The sequence below is a fragment of the Panicum virgatum genome, chromosome 7N, assembly GCF_016808335.1.
Source record: "Panicum virgatum strain AP13 chromosome 7N, P.virgatum_v5, whole genome shotgun sequence".
In the NCBI taxonomy this organism is placed as follows: Eukaryota; Viridiplantae; Streptophyta; class Magnoliopsida; order Poales; family Poaceae; genus Panicum; species Panicum virgatum.
Window position 1 is genome coordinate 11,884,920 of NC_053151.1, and position 22,530 is coordinate 11,907,449.

At 45.3% G+C, this 22,530-nt stretch overlaps 1 protein-coding gene and 1 pseudogene across 2 annotated transcripts; one reads left to right on the plus strand and one right to left on the minus strand.

The window, feature by feature from the left end:
* Window positions 1-939: 939 nt before the first annotated feature.
* Window positions 940-12,664, minus strand: LOC120681446 (annotated as a pseudogene).
* A 223-nt stretch (window positions 12,665-12,887) lies between these two features.
* Window positions 12,888-17,963, plus strand: LOC120681447. 2 transcript variants are annotated; one of them, XM_039962943.1, is made up of 4 exons: window positions 12,888-13,578; window positions 13,667-14,941; window positions 15,062-15,128; window positions 17,717-17,963. In XM_039962943.1, the coding sequence occupies exons 2-4, from the start codon at window positions 13,689-13,691 to the stop codon at window positions 17,720-17,722; spliced, it is 1,326 nt and encodes a 441-aa protein (XP_039818877.1). In that variant the 5' UTR covers window positions 12,888-13,578; window positions 13,667-13,688; the 3' UTR covers window positions 17,723-17,963. The 2 variants fall into 2 exon arrangements, with proteins under 2 accessions (XP_039818877.1, XP_039818876.1); XM_039962942.1 differs by having other exon boundaries at window positions 13,132-13,578; window positions 13,685-14,941.
* Window positions 17,964-22,530: the final 4,567 nt, after the last annotated feature.

Genomic DNA, 22,530 nt, shown 5'->3' on the forward strand with positions numbered 1-22,530 from the left:
TCATGAACAATGTGTGTCATCAGAATAGTTTAATCACCTGGGAGAAACGCAGCTCAGGCTGTCCGCACTCGTCGACCTCTAAATTCGACCTCTAAAGGAATAATCAGCACACTCTCCAAAAGATTCTGTACTTCCAGTTCAGTTCATGTGTGGACGTGGACCTCTAAATCAGACCTCTAAATCAGACCTCTAAATCCAATATTTTTATTTTTTATTCCCCTCCCCTACCCTCCCCTCTCCTTCCCCTCCCCCGTCGTCATCCCCGCACGAGATGCGGGCACCCGGCGCTCGCCGAATCCAGGCAGCGCTCGCTAGATCCGGCGCCGGCCGACCTCCTCCGCCCACCGCGACGACGCCTCGCCGGCCGACCCCCTCCACCCTCGCGCCTCGCCCCTCAGCCCTCGCCCGCCGCCAAAGTCGCGAAGTTTCCGCCTCCCGACCTCGCCGCGACCTCGTCGGCGACTTCGCCTCTCGCCGGCGACTTGCCTCGGCCTCCGCCCGCTACATCGCCTCCTCCGCACACCCCGTGAACCGCCGAGGTCGGACCTGGGCGGGCTCCCTCGTCGTCGACAACGCGGCGGGACGGCGACGGACATGGCGGCTCACGGCGGCGGACGGCGAGGCGCGGGCTCCGCATCCCCTCTCTCCTCTCCGCTCTCCCTAGCCCGCGCGCGGTGGATAGCGGTGCTACAGTGCACCACTCAGTTTTGTGGTCCACTGTATCTCGTGAGACGCGACCTCGCCTGGATTCCTGTTCGTGAGGGGGCTTCTAGCAAATATACCAAGATGCAGACGGGTCGAACCGATGGGCTGTACATGCTCTTAGGCTTTTCTAAAAAATAATTAAACAGTAACGGCAGGTACGAAGGCAACTGCCATAGTGAAATTAGCTGTTTGGAAATGATAATAATTTATTACAGTGCAGAAACACATCAGAGATGCACAACGATAATAATTTAATAATTTATTGTGCAGAAAAACATCTATCAGAGACACACAACGATAATAATATAATAATTTATTACAGTGCATAAAAACATCTATCAGAGACACACAACGATAATATAATAACTTATTACAGTGCTGAAAAAGCATATATCAGAGACAACGATAATATAACTAGATAGATAAAAGCAGTCGGGAAACCAGGCGGCAGTAACCCATCATGGTGCAGTAACCCATTTATGCCTGGGATAATACGAGTAGAAAAGTATGCATAAGTCAGTGATTGTACCAACTGAAATATAAGAGAGAATCTGAGATACCTTGCTTTCTCTTTGCTAGTTACACCACGAACAAAAATATAATGCAAGGTAAAGTCATTTATGACTGAAATAGAGGCGTCACTACAATAATAAACGACAACTGTGACTAAACTTCAACTGGGTCTTATTGTGGTTGCAATGCTCGGCGTTCTGAATGCTCTGTGCTTTAGGTGGATTGGTGGCTGAGCCGATTGTGTTGTGTTCTCGTATATCAAGGCCATTATTTCTATGTCCTTTGGTAGCTCTCCACAACCAGCTGTGAGACCATTTTCACCTATAACTAATAGTCCATTTGTTTGTTTAAGTGCAAATGCAACGATGAATGCAACAGCCCCGCCCAAACTAAAACTGGCTCAAGTGCGCGGGCCCACACTTTACAGTGTTCTGCATCGCGCACACGTGAAACAGTTCAAATCTGGGGGTTTTTCGGAACCAATTCAGGTCCGGAGCTGTTCAAGCCTCAGGATCTAACACAGTGTTACCACAACTGCGGCCTGTTGCACATCACAACTCGTCCAACCATTATATTACATCCATACATAACGAATTCAGATGTTCCAATTATATTCAGAGTCTCACTAGCAGCGGAAGAACTTACAGCAAGAAATAAATGTCGTAACAGAAAATACGTGAACCGAACTTACAATTACAATTACCGTCTCGAGCCCAGCGAGACATGTAACTCTTCACGCCAAACGCCTTCGTTGTCAGGGTAGCTTGAAGCAACTCCTTCGGTTAGAACCCTAAAACGTTAAATAAACAAGCTTGAGTGGGGACACTCAGCAAGACTTACCCGACTAGGACCTATAATTAATGGTCCGACTTTCAAGGGTATGCTGGATAATTTTTTAGTGGAATCTGACCTATAAAGCCTACAGCTTACTAATGATCAATCCTTATTTCAAGTTTTAGCTGCAATTAAGTGATTAACCTATAGTTGTAAGTTTTGCACCTGGACTAAGATTCAAACAAGTTCAATCAAATTTGATTGTAATTCAAACCATCATCATAAACATCATTCCTTCATATTCTCATTGTTACTACGAAGTCATGCTGAAGGACCAAGTTTCTCTGTGCCGAGAGTACGGCGATTCGAATCGATTTTAAATCTTGCAAGATTAACCCATTGCACGACACGTTGCATCTCCATGCACCGCGGCCACCGTTCACACCGCGAGTTACGAAATGTCACTGCAACCACTCAACCCCGGAAGTAACGACTCCACTCCGCAGTGGGACTCGAACCACACTTACGCAAGCTTCTGCGCCATACTACTCCCGCCAACCCGATCCACCTACAGGGTGGAGCGCGTTCCAGGTCTTCACCTCGTAACCCTCCACGGAGTTACATAGGTTTCCCGCCCGTAGGCAGCGGTATGCAATTGGTTGATATGCGAACCGTGTTCCATATCATTCACGCACTCGCTCGAACCTCAATTTCATATCTCCGTTCATGTCAAAATAATTCAGGTTTCTCAGTTTCAAAAATATGAAAATAACCTATATCTCGCGATAGCATACGACAATCCAACCATCGACTTCTACCGTTTGCAAAGCCATAGCATATGAAAACGTGTCCTACACATACTACAACAGGATGGGTACGAGTATATGTAGGTTGGCTCATGCAAAGGCTCTCAATCAACTCCTAGACCACATAAATGCACAACATAGTATGGACATATACAGTGAATATATATAAACCTAGCTTAAATAGAGGTGATGCACCGGGGCTTGCCTTGAACCGAAAAGGAAGACGACGGAGGGTTAGTTGGTTCTTCAGGCACGGACTCTTCCGTAACAGCAACATCATCTTCTCAGGTACGCCTTCTGGATCCTGTTCGGACGAAACGTCTGCGCGTCGGAAGCGTTGGAACCTACGTAGCGTATTAAAGATTTTTGAGGTTACAAGCCGAAGGCGAAACAAGAGGGTCGAGGATTAGAGCAAAGTTAACACACCATGATTTGCATAGTGCAAGGCAATGCCATGAATGCATGAGTTGAAATTTGGAATTTGAATTTGGAATTCAAATTGAATTTTAAATAAAAGAAGCCATATTTAAAGGGAATTGCTTTTCCAAAAATGTGTAAATAAGTTTGACAATTTTTCTGGCATTTAAAGAATATAAAACAATTATTGACAAATTTTCATTAATTTCGGAAAAAAGAAACTAATTTAATTAATTAGAAAAAGTATACAAAGTTAAACAAAAATTCAATTAAAATGTTTAATTAGGGTTTCTGGTCTTGAGAAATTTTTGTGGTGAAACATCTTTACTTAATACATTTTTAGTGAAGGTTTGATGCACTGAAGATAAACAATTAAATTACAAAGAAAATAACAATTTTCAAGACAAGAAAATGTATTTATTGCATTTAACCTATGAAAAATGATTTTTATGCAGAGATAAATTTTGTACAGATCCAACATATTACAAGGAGATTAAATAACATTTTTGCATATTTTTCAGAAGACTCTAAACATTTATACACAAAGAAAAGATTATTTAAACCTTCATAATTTTTCCTGCAGAAATAAATCATTTTCTTGCGCGAAAAATTTACAGGATGATAGATCATGGTATGAGGAGTACACCATAAAAATTTTATGAATTTCGGATCAAAGGAAGTATTTTTGGTGAATTTTTGGAAGACATATGCAATTTCTGGAATTAATTAAAAGATAAAAGGTTGAAAACAGAAGTGGGCCGGCTCGGAAATTGGGCCCACTACCGGGAGGTGGCCCAGAGGGCGCGTGGGGGCGAGCAGGCCGTGTGGGGGAGCGGGGCGGGCCGGAGGCGCGCTGTGGTGGGCCGCGGGCGGGGGCAGGCCGGCCGGGCCTGGCAGGCGCTGGTGGGCTGCGGGGTGGCTCGGGCCGGGGGCAGGAGGCGGCCCACGGGGGAGGTGCGAGTGGCCTGGGCTGGTTGGGCAGGCAGGTCGGGCCGAGCGCGAGGTGGGCCGGAGCGCTGGGCCGAATTAGGCCAGCGGGGAGAAGCGGCTCGAGCGGCGGGGCCTGGCGGCCGGGCGCCATGGGCGGCGAGCGGCGGCGCGGCGGGCAAGGCCGGCAGGCCGGGAAGAGAGAGGGCGGCACGGGGAAGGCTGGGGCGGTCTCGGCTCGGCCGGAGGAGGGCCGAGGCGGGCCGGCGACGTGCGCCACGGTAGGCGGCCGTGGAGGCGGCGGTCGGAGCGGTGAGGCAAGAGGGCGAGGGGCGGGGGAGATGGTCGGTAGGCCGGTGATGCTCACCGCGAGGGCTCGAGGCGGGAGGTGGACGGTGGCAGCCGGAGTGGCGAAGAGGACGCGGGGAGGCACTCGCCGCAGGGGGAAGCTCGGGCGCCGGAGGGAGATCAGCGGTCGGGGCGAGCGGAGGGGGACGGGGTGCAGGCGCGAGGGCGCTCGCGGCGGCGACGGCCGGCGGCACGAGGAGGGGCGCCGGAGGGCAGCGCCGGCGGCGGTGGGCGGAGGGCCGGCGCACGGCATGGTGGAGGAGAGCGCGCGCACGGGAGTGAGCAGAGGAGAGAGGATCGAGGGGAGAAATATCGGGGTCGTCCAAAAATATCTGGCTCGGAGGGATGACAAGTGGGCTCGGCAGAAGTTTGTGATTTTTTGGTGATTTTTGAAACAGCAGAATTCAAACTCGAATTTGGTGGATCAAATGGATTCCAAAAATTGTGCAAAAATACTCTTTGGATAGATCTTGGAAAACAGAGAGTACTAAGGCAAAATTTCAAGGCTTGAAAAGAAACAGAATTCAAGATATGGCCTTTCCAAGTTGACAAAAATTTCAACTTTGAGGAATTATTTGAGGAGCTTAAACTTGAGATAAAATCACGGAAAAATTTGTAAAATCTTTATTTGACAAGAGAAACATCACAGAATTTTTGGAGGGGTACTTGTTATAGGAAATTTTGGAGTTTCTTCAGAAGGTGCCATTTTTGAATAAATTTGGATCAAATTCAAATTTTGAAAACTCAGTTTGACCAAGCCTCTAAAGTAAAAATCTGAGGTTTGACCAAACACAAAAGTTGTAGAGAAAATTTTAAGCCACAAGTTTTATTTGGATAAAATTTTGAGTTCAGTTCAAATTTTGAGAGTTATTTCTAAATTAAAATTGAAACTCAAATTGCTTTTAAATTTAAACATGCCCTGATTATGCAAAAGCAGGTGTGATTAAGATTTTAATTGGGTTTAGTAACACGGGGTGTTACAATGAACATGTAATAATCTTATTTTCCTCACTGAATATGTTTCTTCCATATAGCCCAGAAACACATGTAAGCAATGTGACCAAACAATTCATATGCATTATGACAATGGTTTGTACGCCCTTTGTTCCAAATTACAAGTCATTCTGACTCAGCAAAAGCAATGTATCTAGACATAATGTATACATATATATGCATAGCAAAAGCTATGTACCTAGAGAGTTGTAATTTGGAATGAAGGGAGTAACTAATACAAACAAAGCTTTTCTTCTCTATATTCTGACAAAAGAGACAATCACCACTAATACTACCTCCGTTCCAAATTGAAGCTATTTTAGCTTTGTCCTAGATCAAACTTCTCTAACCTTTGACCAAAGTCTAAAGAAAAAATGCACAAACATCTACAACATTAAACTGCATTCATTAGATTAGATATATATTTTTTGATAGTTCTATTGTTTGAAATTGTAGTTGTTAATAATTTCTTTTCAATAAACATGGTAATAGGTCATAACGAGATTGAGATTCTAGAAATTGTAGGTGTTAATGCATTTCTCTTTGATAATTAAATTCATCATTAAGTTCAAAAAAATAAGTTAAAAAAAGGGGTAATAAGTTATAGTGTGAGTGACTAGACACGTTCGAGGAAAAAAAAGTCAGTGATAAAAAAGTGAAGAAACTAGAAATGTCAGCCAATACTAAATTTCAGTGCATGCTAATTGTGGCTGCAATGCTTGGAGAGGTAGCTAAGAAGACAGTGCACTGAACATAGATGCTCTCTGCGTTCAGGTAGAAGGATGGTTGATCGAATTGTATTGCAGCTTGACAACAAGGCCATTAGTATTACTTTCCTGCTCTATGGATTAGAAATATTTTTCATGATACCTAAGTTCAATGTTGTTGTGAGATCATTTTCAACCTGCAATCCTGCATGCACCAAAGGTTGGTCACAGGGGTCAGGGTCAAGGCATGTTCCATGGTCCTAGAACATCATCAAACATCTCGTTTCTGCTTAGGTCGTCACTTGAGTTGCAGAAGGACATACCATGGATCGATGGGCTGCATCAAAAAACAGTGGAGGAAAGGAAAGGAAAGGAAAATGATAGGCCTTGCTGTTGCTTCGATGTGGGAAGCAGCGTTGAACAAGACTACCACTACCTACAACCAGCAAACAGGAGTATGCGACTTTAGGACTATCAGCCACCACCTAAAATTAACCCATAGCACATGACAGGAGGTGAGGAAGAGAGCAACAAGGGAGAAGGCCTAGTAGATGTTGTTAGGGTTAAGTTAGTGGCTATTAGGCTCAATGGACGCTGAACAATTTAATGTGTCTTGTACTTTTTTGTTTTTATAATACTCTATTTATTTTCTGTAACTAAAAACACGTGGCATAAAAAATTCATCAAATCAGATTAGTTTGGACTACCCCTTGAACCCATGTTTTACTTTTTAGACACTCACGACCTGGCCGAAAGATTTCTGTGCCTATGGTTGTGATTAATAAAAGTCCATGTGTGGTGAAATGCAAATACAAAACTGAACTGAGAACATCTTATTTTTCTCATTGGATATGTTCATTTTGTAGCCAAAATTTATAACATGTTAATAATTTTACCTAAACATTTTATCTTCATAACAACACTAAGTAATAATTATAACCAATACCAATAAAAAGATCAGTTCATTTTTGACAAAGTAGGCAAGCACCACTGGTGAATACAGACAATTTTTGTGAGGTCCTCTCTTGTGATTCTAAACTAATCCGGAATTATCGGCCTTTCCTATTCGAAGTACGGTCACGAAAGCGTTCGTATGAAAATTTTCGCGTCCGAATCTCAATCCGGGCGACTCGATTGCAAGTTCGTACAGAGGAAAGCCCATATGAGCAAACCTCCATGCTAATTGCAATTCGGATCATCCGATTTCAGATTCGCACAGGAAAATAACCATTCAAAACTTTCTCGTACCCGAACTTCAAATCGGAATACCAGAAATTCCAACACTAGTTCAAAATCACAACATCGCATCGGACAAGATATACACATAATGCATGAAATAAGTTCAAGTGCGAGAAAAGGTTATTACAAAATTGATATTACATCAAATATACAAATGAATTCAAGCTATTGCAAAGTGAAGTTTTGCACCAACGATGATTAATACAACATTCATAAATTTACTTATGGTGTAGTGGAATTACGTGGGAACCCCACCCCAGGCAACACTTTGGACAAGCAAACTATTCTTCGCCGCCGTCTTGCACGTCTGCCTCGTAGAAGAATCATACACACAAGGATTGCTGCATCTAAAATCACTCAACAATAGCACATGAGTACGAAGGTACTCGCAAGACTTACCCAATAATATAAGCAAGGAATATGCATGGCATTGGACAAGGAAGGCACTAGAATAGTTTTTAAAGAATTGATTGCATGAGCATAGCAATGTAATAGGACTTGAAGTAGCACATATGAGTTCATTATTACAACTTATCCCATTAGCCCAAGATGTTTCTCATCATCCACAATTAAGCCAAAGGATCAATCCCAAGCTCCACGCTTAGGCCATACATGCTTCACCAAGCACCAAACCACAAAGATCATCTACGAGATCCAAAACTCGAGCTAGCCATTTAACCGATGGCTTGGCTATTGCAACAGATTTAAAACTCCCGAGAGATGTACCTCTTTACCCACACGATGCATATCACCCAACGTGAGTCATGCACCAACAATTCTCACACATGTCCGAAATATTTAATGTACATCCCCAAACATGAGCCAAAGGCCAACTCCCACTGCCGTGGCGATTTGGACACTTTGCACCGGGATAGCTATCCACTCAAGTCGAGTCGACGCACCAAATATCCAAGGCATGTTGAGAAAGGCTTGCCAAATTCGCACTGGCATGTGGTGGTACGATGAGTAACACATTGCTCAAGAAATTGAAAACATCGAAACGGTCCTTAAGCGATCGAGCGAGGACCAGGAAAAGCAAAGGCAAATCCAAGAAGACCGGCATAACTACCCTTGCTCAACCATCTACAACATTTTATTAACCAAGCCACATGATCCAGGCTATAAGAATTGTTGGGAAAAACCTAACAATGCGACTGACGGCCAACACCCGATCAGCCGACTTCTACCGTCATTTAGCATGGCTAAGCACTATTTTAGCGGGTCACATTTTAGTGTTTGACCAAGTGAGCTACTAGGATTACCTGGGGTATCCTTAAATCTCTAAGAGAGGAAAATGCAGTTCTTAGGGTTAAAACCAACCCACAATTCTAATGCACCCACATGTGATCACATATAAGGTCTAAGCATCATTATCATTCGGAAAGTGAGGAATATAGGATGATAGGTGCTTGTCTTGATCAACTGCAGGATCTACTGCGTCACTTGCGAAATCCGCGTCGTTCTTGTTTCCGGGTTCCTCGGCGACGGGTTCGGACTCCACGTTCGCTAACGGGTGCAATGAGATAAGAATGAGTGCATGCCATGATGCAACATGATGCTAGGATGCATAAGGATGCAAGCACAAGAGAAAACTAAGGTTACGAAGAAAAACGGAATCGGAACCTATACGAACATGAAAAACTACGATACGATTTCGAATTCGTACGGTAAACGACCGTACGAACTAGGGTTTGAAATTAAAACCTTGAAAACAGGGCATAACCTATTTTTCCCTTAAAGAACAACAAAAACTAGGAATTTTAGAGGTGGTTTCACTAATTTAGCATATACGGATTAAACATGGCAAAAAGATCAAATTTAAACTCTAATTAAAGCTACTATATCAAAACAAGGGTCAAATTACTTCAACTATATGAGCCAATTTTATGGTGAGCTACTTACGGCATACAAGATTTATGGGAAATTTTCCATGACTTTTGAAGATCATTATCACGCTCAAATGACACTGACAGGGATTCCAAAGATCGTATGGAACAAGGTATGAAAATAACTTTGCCATGAAAAATGGTAGCATCATTAGATAGAGGATGACGCAAGGGTCACAACAAAACTTGAATCACTAATTTTGGAGCTTCCTAGCTAAAGATACGAATTTTACAAGTTTGGTTCAAAATTTGGAGATTCAAAACGTCGGAGAAAAATGCTAGGGTTACCCAAACCCTAGAAAGGAAATTGCTACGAGTACGCAAGGTGCACACGGGAAATCCGGCCAATCGGCGTGCGCCACGCGGCCGGGCCCGCGCCACGGGGGCCTTCTTCCACCTCCGGCCCTCCCGCGCGCGCAGGGAAGGAGCCCGCCGGAGGGAAGCGGCAGGGGCACGGCCCGGGGCCCGCCGGCCGGGGAAGGAGGGCGGCGGGGGAAGCTCGCCGAGGCTATGGGAAGCCCGTCCCCGGCCGCAACTCGGCCGGCAGGGGACGCAGGCGGGCCGGCGGCGACGACCATCGGGCGGCGGCGGCAAGCCCGCGCGGGGAGAAGAGCAGGAGGGGAGAGAGAGGGAAGGGAAAGGACCGGGAGGTTCGCGCGAGGGTGAGGGAGCTCACCGGCAAGGCGGCTCGGCCGGAGGAGGGATGACGGCGACCAATTTTGGCCGGCGGCGGCGACGGCCACGGGAGCACGGGAACGAAAGTTTAGGGTTTGCAAATGGGGAACGGCAAAACGTGCGAGAGTGAACGCTTGAAGACCGAGTAGATAAGCTCACGGTCCACCCCAAGCCTCTGGAGAGCCCAGACACAAACCCCAGACACTCCGGCAATGTCTGTGCTCACCAGAGAATGAACACGGCCGGCGGCCTCCTCCACAGTGAACAGTGCGATTTCTCTTTTTTTTGGATTTTTCGAAAACAAGTTTTCCCCAAACTTTGGACCTTGAATTGAGGGGGTAAAACTTGCCCACAAATTATGAAACTTGGTAGGTTGATAGAGTAGAGGGAGATGAACACAACCATGGTGGTCTTGCCTCATGAAAGTTCACAGAATTCAAGATTTTTAATTTTGAAAATGGAAGGAATTCAAACTTCCGGGATTTATTTGGGGGATCAAACGAGCTCCACTTGGGATGAAATTTTGACTGAGTAGCACGTGTTCGATGACAAGCACACATGAATTTTTGGAGGTGCACTTGTTATAGAGAAATTTTGAGTTCCTTAAGAAGGGTCGAATTTGAACCGAATTTGGCCGAATTTGGAAATTTTCAAGGAAATTTGAAATCTTTTTGTAAACCATGGACACAAGATACTAATGATGACTTAATGACATGGTTTTCACCAAACTTGAAAATTGGGGTGTGACAATTTTTTGGCAGTTTACCAACCCCAGTAGAGAAAGGTTATGTCGTATGAGTACATATTGCCACATGATACAATTAAAAGCAATTTGAGACTGCTCTTTGTCACTTGATACTTTATAAATCCCAAGAAATTAATTAACTGTGGTGAGCCTTTGTAGAGAAGAATTTAGTGAAATATGTCACTCTTGCTGCAATAAAAAAAACTTTGCTACTAGACACTAATATAACATTTTGTATATTTGCTGCTACACAGGATTAATTGTCCTCTAGTAAATGTTTTAAAAAACCCATTGAGGACATTAAACCATGTTTATTGTGTTCTGCAGCAAAGATGAGTTTTTTTTTGTGTCTTTCAGCAAAAATGGCAAGCTTTTATTTAGTGAAATATGGCATCCCCAGCAGTAAAACCTAAATATGCATAAATAAAATACAACAGAATCATTGCACTATAGGTGAGACTCACCCCATAACGAAATTTTTTCTTCACCTTCCATGTGGGCAACCCCTTACATGATATCTTCCCTTTGTTCCTACAGCAGAGAGGAAAGGGGGAGGGAGGGAGTGAGCTTGCATAGCAACATAAATAAAATGTTCAAGTGAAAGGAACAATCGCAGTTTACTAGAACAAAGATTGAAAACTGGGCACCTACCAGTATGAAGGAGAGCAACAGGTTATGATATGGCACATGATGCTATAAGGACCTGGAATATCTTTTTCTTCTGCAATTACTCCGTCTGTTGCTTGTGATAATGTGTCATTACTGAGGTGGTATTGACTAAGATAAATTTTGGTCTCTCGCATGACAATGGTGTCAGGAACAATGGTAGGGAACACCTTAGAGCTGACACAGAGTGACCTCCTACCAATGAAGGGTGCACTGCCATCTATGGATGTCACATGGACAATCCTTCCCAGCATAAGATCAGCTAGCCTGTAAACTGAATAGTAAACTGCATCCCATTTTGTGCCAATCACCAAAATCTCTGAGTTGCATTCTACCAGACGGAAGTAATACAATGAATAGCTTTCATCGCTTGTTGGCCATTTAAATTTTGCAATCAACTTTGGTGATGGCTCTGATAAAGAACCAATGTCCATACCTTCCTGCTGGGGTGGGTCGATCTGTATGACCTCATGCTCACCTCTCACTGAATTAGGTCGCAGGAACACATAAAGCTTTCCTTGGAATGGCAATGTAGAAGAAAGCTTGCTGCGCTCCCAGGTTGTTGTGACCCTCCATTGCTGATCACCAGAGGTAGCAAAACATATATTCCACACGTCATTTGGCCGCATCATTACTCTGACGAGTCCATCTGCACCCACGCTGATGCTGGCACCACAGATATTTCTAAGAGAGTACCACCGAGACCCCTCCGAGCGGCAGCGCACTTGCGGCAAGAGGGTCTCCAGCGGCGGGAACTCTGCGGTATCACCGGTGAAGGGGTGAAGGAGGCGGATGGCAGTGTCATGGTCCCTCTGCAACAGGAGGATGCCATCGACGGAGTAGAGGACGCAGTGATCCTTAGAAAAGGGGCAGCCTGACGCGGACGAAGGCACCAGTTGGCAGGTTGAAGAATCGGACGTAGCCGCGGAGCTTACCGTGGCCTGGGTAGAGGCCGCGGCCCTCGGGCAGCAGCATCCACCCGTGCGGATAGAAGCGCGGGTCAAGGATGCCGCGGCCACGCGGGCAAGTAGTGCTGGACCGCCAGTGGGGACACACAGCTCGGAAGCAGATGTAATCACGGAAGTCGCCGGCTAGCACTCGCCATCCGATTAGGCTCACCAAATCCTCGTGCAGAGACGCCCACGAGGATGAATCACCGGCGTTAATCTTCCGCCGCCGGCACCTACTGCTGCACACAACTAAGGCCGCTGGGTGATCCCGAGAACACCATAGAGACATGCCACTGCAACAAATAGCAGATCTAGTTCACCAAACTAAGGGTCACAAGATGGTTTCATCGATTCTAAATTCGCCGAAGGAATAAAAATACAATTTTATTAGGGAATCACCTGGCAAAGAACCAGCGGCAGATGCAAACAATGTGAAGGGAGGATCGGTTGCCTTCGTCTTCGCAGCGGCGGCGTATCAGATGGGGTAGGAAGCCCTAGGGCTACTTTTGCCCCGGTTTTCAGAATCCAAACGCGCCACAGTGCCAAAAACCAGCAGCTGGGCCGGGGACGCTTCTCCCAGCTTCTGCCACAGTGCCACCCCCGACACCCCCGGCGCGCCGACCTCCAGATCCATCGACGCCGGTTCCCTCCCCCCCAACCCCGCCCGGCCGCTTCGCCCCTCCGCCCGACCACCCCGCCCGGCCGCTCCGCCCCTACGCCGCTCCGCCCGGCCGCTCCGCCCCTCGGCCGCTCCGCCCGCCCCTCCGCCGCTCGGCTCCGCCCCTCCGCCCCTCCGGCTCCCGGCCGCTCGGCCCCTCCGTCCGGCCCCTCCGCCCGGCCGCTCCGCCCGGCCCCTCGGGCGATGTGCATGGTTGCTCCGCCCGGTCACCCGAGCTCAGATCTGTCAGCACATTGAAAGCCACACGGCGGTGGATCGGCTGTGGCCACATACGATCTTTTGTGCCCACCTTGCGACCATCCGTGTGGCACTTCCTCTACTAAAAACCAGATTCCAGAAACCAGCTTCCAAACAGCACCTTCAGTTTTTACTCAAAAACCAGCTTCTGTAAACCACCTCAAAAACCAGCTTTTACAAAAACCGAAACTCATCCAAACAGGCCCTTAGCCCTAGGGCTTCCTACCCCATCTGATACGCCGCCGCTGCGAACACGAAGGCGACCGATCCTCCCTTCGCCTCGTTTGCATCTGCCGCTAGTCCTTTGCCAGGTGATTCCCTAATAAAATTGTATTTTTGTTCCTTTGGCGAATTTAGAATCGATGAATCCATCTTGTGACCCTTAGTTTGGTGAACTAGATCTGCTATTTGTTGCAGTGGCATGTCTCTATGGTGTTCTCGGGATCACCCAGCGGCCTTAGTTGCGTGCAGCAGTAGGCGCCGGCGGCGGAAGGTTAATGCCGGTGATTCATCCTCGTGGGCGTCTCTGCACGAGGATTTGGTGAGCCTAATCGGATGGCGAGTGCTAGCCGGCGACTTCCGTGATTACATCCGCTTCCGAGCTGTGTGTCCCCACTGGCGGTCCAGCACTACTTGCCCGCGCGGCCGCGGCATCCTTGACCCGCGCTTCTATCCGCGCGGGTGGATGTTGCTGCCCGAGGGCCGCGGCCTCTACCCAGGCCACGGTAAGCTCCACGGCTACGTCCGATTCTTCAACCTGTCAACTGGTGCCTTCGTCCGCGTCAGGCTGCCCCTTTTTAAGGATCACTGCGTCCTCTACTCCGTCGATGGCATCATCCTGCTGCAAAGGGACCATGACACTGCCATCCGCCTCCTTCACCCCTTCACCGGTGATACCGCAGAGTTCCCGCCGCTGGAGACCCTCTTGCCGCAAGTGCGCTGCCGCTCGGAGGGGTCTCGGTGGTACTCTCTTAGAAGTATCTGTGGTGCCAGCATCAGCGTGGGTGTAGATGGACTCGTCAGAGTAATGATGCGGCCAAATGACGTGTGGAATATATGTTTTGCTACCTCTGGTGATCAGCAATGGAGGGTCACAACAACCTGGGAGTGCAGCAAGCTTTCTTCTACATTGCCATTCCAAGGAAAGCTTTATGTGTTGCTGCGACCTAATTCAGTGAGAGGTGAGCATGAGGTCATACAGATCGACCCACCCCAGCAGGAAGGTATGGACATTGGCTCTTTATCGGAGCCATCACCAAAGTTGATTGCAAAATTTAAATGGCCAACAAGCGATAAAAGCTATTCATTGTATTACTACCGTCTGGTAGAATGCAACTCAGAGATTTTGGTGATTGGCACAAAATGGGATGCAGTTTACTATTCAGTTTACAGGCTAGCTGATCTTATGCTGGGAAGGATTGTCCATGTGACATCCATAGATGGCAGTGCACTCTTCATTGGTAGGAGGTCACTCTGTGTCAGCTCTAAGGTGTTCCCTACCATTGTTCCTGACACCATTGTCATGCGAGAGACCAAAATTTATCTTAGTCAATACCACCTCAGTAATAGCACATTATCACAAGCAACAGACAGAGTAATTGCAGAAGAAAAAGATATTCCAGGTCCTTATAGCATCATGTGCCATATCATAACCTGTTGCTCTCCTTCATACTGGTAGGTGCCCAGTTTTCAATCTTTGTTCTAGTAAACTGCGATTGTTCCTTTCACTTGAACATTTTATTTATGTTGCTATGCAAGCTCACTCCCTCCCTCCCCCTTTCCTCTCTGCTGTAGGAACAAAGGGAAGATATCATGTAAGGGGTTGCCCACATGGAAGGTGAAGAAAAAATTTCGTTATGGGGTGAGTCTCACCTATAGTGCAATGATTCTGTTGTATTTTATTTATGCATATTTAGGTTTTACTGCTGGGGATGCCATATTTCACTAAATAAAAGCTTTCCATTTTTGCTGAAAGACACAAAAAAAAACTCATCTTTGCTGCAGAACACAATAAACATGGTTTAATGTCCTCAATGGGTTTTTTAAAACATTTACTAGAGGACAATTAATCCTGTGTAGCAGCAAATATACAAAATGTTATATTAGTGTCTAGTAGCAAAGTTTTTTTTTATTGCAGCAAGAGTGACATATTTCACTAAATTCTTCTTTACAAAGGCTCACCACAGTTAATTAATTTCTTGGGATTTATAAAGTATCAAGTGACAAAGAGCAGTCTCAAATTGCTTTTAATTGTATCATGTGGCAATATGTACTCATACGACATAACCTTTTTCTACTGGGGTTGGTAAACTGCCAAAAAATTGTCTGTATTCACCAGTGGTGCTTGCCTACTTTGTCAAAAATGAACTGATCTTTTTATTGGTATTGGTTATAATTATTACTTAGTGTTGTTATGAAGATAAAATGTTTAGGTAAAATTATTAACATGTTATAAATTTTGGCTACAAAATGAACATATCCAATGAGAAAAATAAGATGTTCTCAGTTCAGTTTTGTATTTGCATTTCACCACACATGGACTTTTATTAATCAAAACCATAGGCACAGAAATCTTTCGGCCAGGTCGTGAGTGTCTAAAAAGCAAAACATGGGTTCAAGGGGGTAGTCCAAACTAATCTGATTTGATGAATTTTTTTATGCCACGTGTTTTTAGTTACAGAAAATAAATAGAGTATTATAAAAACAAAAAAAGTACAAGACACATTAAATTGTTCAGCGTCCATTGAGCCTAATAGCCACTAACTTAACCCTAACAACATCTACTAGGCCTTCTCCCTTGTTGCTCTCTTCCTCACCTCCTGTCATGTGCTATGGGTTAATTTTAGGTGGTGGCTGATAGTCCTAAAGTCGCATACTCCTGTTTGCTGGTTGTAGGTAGTGGTAGTCTTGTTCAACGCTGCTTCCCACATCGAAGCAACAGCAAGGCCCATCATTTTCCTTTCCTTTCCTTTCCTTTCCTCCACTGTTTTTTGATGCAGCCCATCGATCCATGGTATGTCCTTCTGCAACTCAAGTGACGACCTAAGCAGAAACGAGATGTTTGATGATGTTCTAGGACCATGGAACATGCCTTGACCCTGACCCCTGTGACCAACCTTTGGTGCATGCAGGATTGCAGGTTGAAAATGATCTCACAACAACATTGAACTTAGGTTTCATGAAAAATATTTCTAATCCATAGAGCAGGAAAGTAATACTAATGGCCTTGTTGTCAAGCTGCAATACAATTCGATCAACCATCCTTCTACCTGAACGCAGAGAGCATCTATGATCAGTGCACTGTCTTCTTAGCTACCTCTCCAAGCATTGCAGCCACAATTAGCATGCACTGAAATTTAGTATTGGCTGACATTTCTAGTTTCTTCACTTTTTTATCACTGACTTTTTTTCCTCGAACGTGTCTAGTCACTCACACTATGACTTATTACCCCTTTTTTTAACTTATTTTTTTGAACTTAATGATGAATTTAATTATCAAAGAGAAATGCATTAACACCTAAAATTTCTAGAATCTCAATCTCGTTATGACCTATTACCATGTTTATTGAAAAGAAATTATTAACAACTACAATTTCAAACAATAGAACTATCAAAAAATATATCTCTAATCTAATGAATGCAGTTTAATGTTGTAGATGTTTGTGCATTTTTTCTTTAGACTTTGGTCAAAGGTTAGAGAAGTTTGATCTAGGACAAAGCTAAAATAGCTTCAATTTGGAACGGAGGTAGTATTAGTGGTGATTGTCTCTTTTGTCAGAATATAGAGAAGAAAAGCTTTGTTTGTATTAGTTACTCCCTCCATTCAAATTACAAGTCTCTAGGTACATAGCTTTTTCTATGCATATATATATGTATACATTATGTCTAGATACATTGCTTTTGCTGAGTCAGAATGACTTGTAATTTGGAACAAAGGGCGTACAAACCATTGTCATAATGCATATGAATTGTTTGGTCACATTGCTTACATGTGTTTCTGGGCTATATGGAAGAAACATATTCAGTGAGGAAAATAAGATTATTACATGTTCATCGTTGCATTTGCACTTAAACAAACAAATGGACTATTAGTTATAGTTGAAAATGGTCTCACAGCTGGTTGTGGAGAGCTACCAAAGGACATAGAAATAATGGCCTTGATATACGAGAACACAACACAATCGGGTCAGCCACCAATCCACCTAAAGCACAGAGCATTCAGAACGCTGAGCATTGCAACCACAATTAGACCCAGTTGAAGTTTAGTCACAGTTGTCGTTTATTATTGTAGTGACGCCTCTATTTCAGTCATAAATGACTTTACCTTGCATTATATTTTTGTTCGTGGTGTAACTAGCAAAGAGAAAGCAAGGTATCTCAGATTCTCTCTTATATTTCAGTTGGTACAATCACTGACTTATGCATACTTTTCTACTCGTATTATCCCAGGCATAAATGGGTTACTGCACCATGATGGGTTACTGCCGCCTGGTTTCCCGACTGCATTTATCTATCTAGTTATATTATCGTTGTCTCTGATATATGCTTTTTCTGCACTGTAATAAGTTAATATATTATCGTTGTGTGTCTCTGATAGATGATTTCATGCACTGTAATAAATTATTATATTATTATCGTTGTGTCTCTGGTAGATGTTTTTCTGCACAATAAATTATTAAATTATTATCGTTGTGCATCTCTGATGTGTTTCTGCACTGTAATAAATTATTATCATTTCCAAACAGCTAATTTCACTATGGCAGTTGCCTTCGTACATGCCGTCGGTTCGACCCGTCTGCATCTTGGTATATTTGCAAGAAGCCCCCTCACGAACAGGAATCCAGGCGAGGTCGTCGTCTCACGAGATACAATTGACCACAAAACTGAGCGGTGCACTGTAGCACCGCTATCCACCGCGCGTGGGCCAGGGAGAGCGGAGAGGAGAGAGGGGATGCGGAGCCCGTGCCTCGCCGTCCGCCGCCACGTCTGTCGCCGTCCCGCCGCGTTGTCGACGACGAGGGAGCCTGCCCAGGTCCGACCTCGGCGGTTCGCGGGGTGTGCGGAGGAGGCGAGGTAGCGGGCGGAGGCCGAGGCAAGTCGCCGGCGAGGTCGGGAGGCGGCGACTTCGCGACTTTGGCGGCAGGTGAGGGCTGAGGGGCGAGGGCGGAGGCCCGAGGCGCGAGGGTGGAGGGGGTCGGCCGGCGAGGCGTCGTCGCGGTGGGCGGAGGAGGTTGGCCGGCGCCGGATCTGGCGAGCGCTGCCTGGATTCGGCGAGCGCAGGCTGCCCGCGTCTCGTGCGGGGATGACGACGGGGGAGGGGAAGGAGAGGGGAGGGTAGGGAGGGGAATAAAAAATAAAAATATTGGATTTAGAGGTCTGATTTAGAGGTCCACGTCCACACAAACTGAACTAGAAGTACAGAATCTTTTGGAGAGTGTGCTGATTATTCCTTTAGAGGTCGACGAGTGCGGATAGCTTGAGCTGCGTTTCTCCCAGGTGATTAAACTATTCTGATGACACACATTGTTCATGAGCATCTTCCCTCTTTGTTTATGCCCTTTCTTCTTTGGCATCTTCTGATTCTTGTTCAGGTCAATGGCAAATGCTAGTCAAAATTATCGTCTCTTTCCTCCGAACTACTAGTACTAGTGGTCAATTCTTTTGGGGGTCTGAAACTTTGGAAGTACTAGTGATCTCATTCTCGTTCAGCAGTTGATAATTGGCAGAAAGGCTTGGCCAAAGGAAGAATCATGGTTGGGATGCATGTCACTTTTATGTGCGTTCATACTTTTTGATCAGAAGTTCTTTCTCTTTGTTTTAGCATCGTCGACTTGCAGATCAGTTAAGCCTCTGTAAATGGTTTTTGAGGTGCTAGCAGACTTGTCTGAATGTCTGTTAAATTCCCAGTGCTATTCTTTGTCAGGGAACGTTTGAACTCCATTTTTGTTTGGCTGGCACAATATTGCTGGCTGTTGAAGTGCTAGTTGTTACCAGCCTTTCGGTTTAGTAAACCAAGTACTAGCTTGTTTTCAGATTCTGAAAATACAGAAACCAAGTACTAGCTTATCCACAAGTGTTAACTGTTTTCAGATTCTGAAAATACAGAGTTTAGTAAACCAAGTACTTTCAGCATTGGTCGGCTTCAGTGTGAATGGTTGCTTGATAGTGTGCACTGCTTGCTGAATGCTGATAGTGTGAAAAAGTGATGGTTTTTTAAAAAAAAATTGCAATCATATTGAATCAATTTATGTTTGATTTGTTTTGTATCAACTAGTAACACAATGGTCTATAAGAATGATATTCATAATTGATCATGGCAATATGTAAGCATTAAATCGCTTGCCGACAGTTAAACTGACGACTCATGTCTGTGGGTTGTATAACATGTCTGTTTAGTTGTGTAGATAGGTCCCTGTCTGTGGGCTGTACATGCCCTCATTTTAGGAATGACCTTTTGTTCCTTGCACCTGCCAGTCGAGCCAAACCTCCAATGCCCTGTGGGCGGGCGAGACTTTAGAGCCCCGTATGTCAAATACTTGACTACTAATAATAACTATATGCCAGTGCTAACACCATGGCATTATTTCTGTGATGCTTATGACAACTAAACGAAGACACAAGAGATGAAGGTGCATTGGTGATTAAGGAATTAAAAATAATAACAACCGGCAAGGAATCAAACTTGAGCAGATTATGTCAATTTTTACTGAAAAACAAACGTAATTAGCCAACTGTTATTGAAGAAATGGAGTACCAATGCATTATGTGCATTTGAAGGGGATAAAAAGAAGTATCCATCTCATGTATGGTCCGAGAGATAAGGCTCTAATAAAATAATAAATCCCACAGCCAAACGAAAATAGAATCAAAGCAATTCAAACATCTATAAATCCCACAGCCAAACGAAAAGAAATATGCTGGCAAGCACATCTCAAGGGTTGTGTTGTTGTTCAAAGTGAGCAGCGCTCGTCAGAGCCCCGGTGACCTCCCTGCAAGTATCATCCAGAATGAAAGCCTGCAATGAAAGAGATTTCTTTTTTTTAAGAATAGTGCAATCCGTAAAAACTGACCTGATCTCTTCACTTGCCGGGTCAAGTTCCAGTGCCTCCATTAACTCATTAGCTACTCCTTTCTGGATCTCTAAATAAAAAGATACTGGCGAGATTCAATTTGAGTTTGCAAGGCCAAAGTTGTTGCAGGCCAAAGCTAGCATGGCTGAAACAAGTATTTATGCAGCTGACAAAATTATAGAGAACCAATGCATCATCCCACTGAAGATAAATAGAATGGAATCATATAAGAGAAGGTGACATCGTTTTAACTTTTAGGGAATAATTCCATCCTGCTTGTATTGCCAATTTCAGAAATCACAAAAAGCTAGATTAAGGAATAATTTCATCCTGCTTGTATTGCCAATTTCAGAAATCACAAAACCCTAGATGAAGAACAAATTTGAGAAAGCATCAAATTTGTGGTGCTGTCCATACCTCAACGTCTCCAGAAACGTGGACTGGGAGGGAGAGGCGAAGGAGGAAGTATGTAGATCACGGATGGGGAATCACCCTGCTCTTGGCCAACGACGTCGCCACTGCGGTGGATGGACCGTGCATGCCCCTAAGGTGAGCATGGCTGGGCGGCAGGGTGATCCCGTCGCGTCAGGTAGTGCTGTGGTGTCAGCCTGGTGGCGTGCTCGCCGAGGGGGACGGCGGCGCTGAAGTAGGCATTGGAGGCATGGACTGAGAGAGGACCTCTTCACAGCAATCCCAAGCAAATCACCACATATAAGCCATATAAGCAGCTGTAAGTCAATGCTATTTTTTTCAACAACCATACTTCAGATGCTAATCACCACATATAACCACAAACACAGCAACAACCTACCCACAAGTGAGCTAGCTCAATGACACGAGCAATCCACTAGAGTTGTCTTTGGCTCTCCGCTGGGGAAGGCACAGGACCCCTTACAAATCACCGGGAGATGGCCAAGAACAATCACCACTCTTGCAATCCTCCTCCACGCCTCCAAGCCGACTAGGTGGCAGCAACCACCAAGAGTAATAAGAAATCCACCGGCAAGAACGATCCCCAAGTGCCACTAGATGCTATCACTCGAGCAAATGAACTTGGATGCACTCAATCTCACTTAGATTATGCAAGCAAGCAAGAGAGATGAGTGGGAGGGAGTTTGCTCAGCTCAAAGGGATGCCACAATGTTCAAATTGTCCAAGAGAATGAGCTAGAGTCGGCCACAATCTATTCATAGAGGCCCCCAAACTCCACTAGCTGTTATGCACGAAATGCCCATCCGGACTGTCCATCTGGACCAAGTTAGGGGCCGTCCGAACCAAGCCACGCAAGTCCGAAAAACCTCAGCCAACCACGTGTCGTCCTCTATTCAACATCGACTGTCAGATCTCAACGGCTACTTTGATCACTTAACCGCGTGTGAACTGGAGCATCTGGACCGTCCTCAAATAGTGCTGGTACGGACCAACCACGAGCAGAGTCCTGACCAGTCCAGTAAGCTCCCCAAGGGGGTTTTTCCATCTGGACCTAGTCCCCAAGGGGGTTTTTTCCATCTGGACCGAGTCCGGATCCCCCATCCGGACCAAGCCAGAGCATAGTCTGGATCACCACACGTTGCCACGCGTCCACGCCGCCACAGAGCTCAAACCGGGCTGCGGATCCAGACCCTCGAAAATGCACAGTCCAGATCCTCCTCAGCCTCTACCACTGGCAACTATGCCATCCGGACCATGCTCCCGAGCATAGTCCGGACCGAGCACCAGGCACAGTCCGGTTCCTGTTTCTTCTCCTTTTCACTTCCAAACTTCACCACCATTGCTCACATGTGCTAAACACCAAGTGTACATCACCATGTGCATGTGTGTTAGCATTTTCATAAACATTTTGCAAGGGTGTAGGGTCGAGATGGCGGACTAGAGGGGGGTGAATAGTCCATTTTAAGACTAAACGCTCTGGCTAACCGATATAAGTGCAGAATAAAATCTATCGGCCTAGCCAAGACTTCACCCCTCTATCTATAACTCTACAAGAACCTTATAAAAGATCCTAAACAAGAATTAAGGTGCCGGGCTAGCTAGTGCTCTCCTAAATAATTCTAGCTTGCAAGGTCACACAAACCTAAGCAACTAGTACTTTAGCAAGCGAGGGAGCACCTACACAATTCTAGTGAAGCAAAAGCACAAAGCCACCTAAGCTCACTAGATGCTCAAGGACAAAGCTACACAAGCTAAACCCAA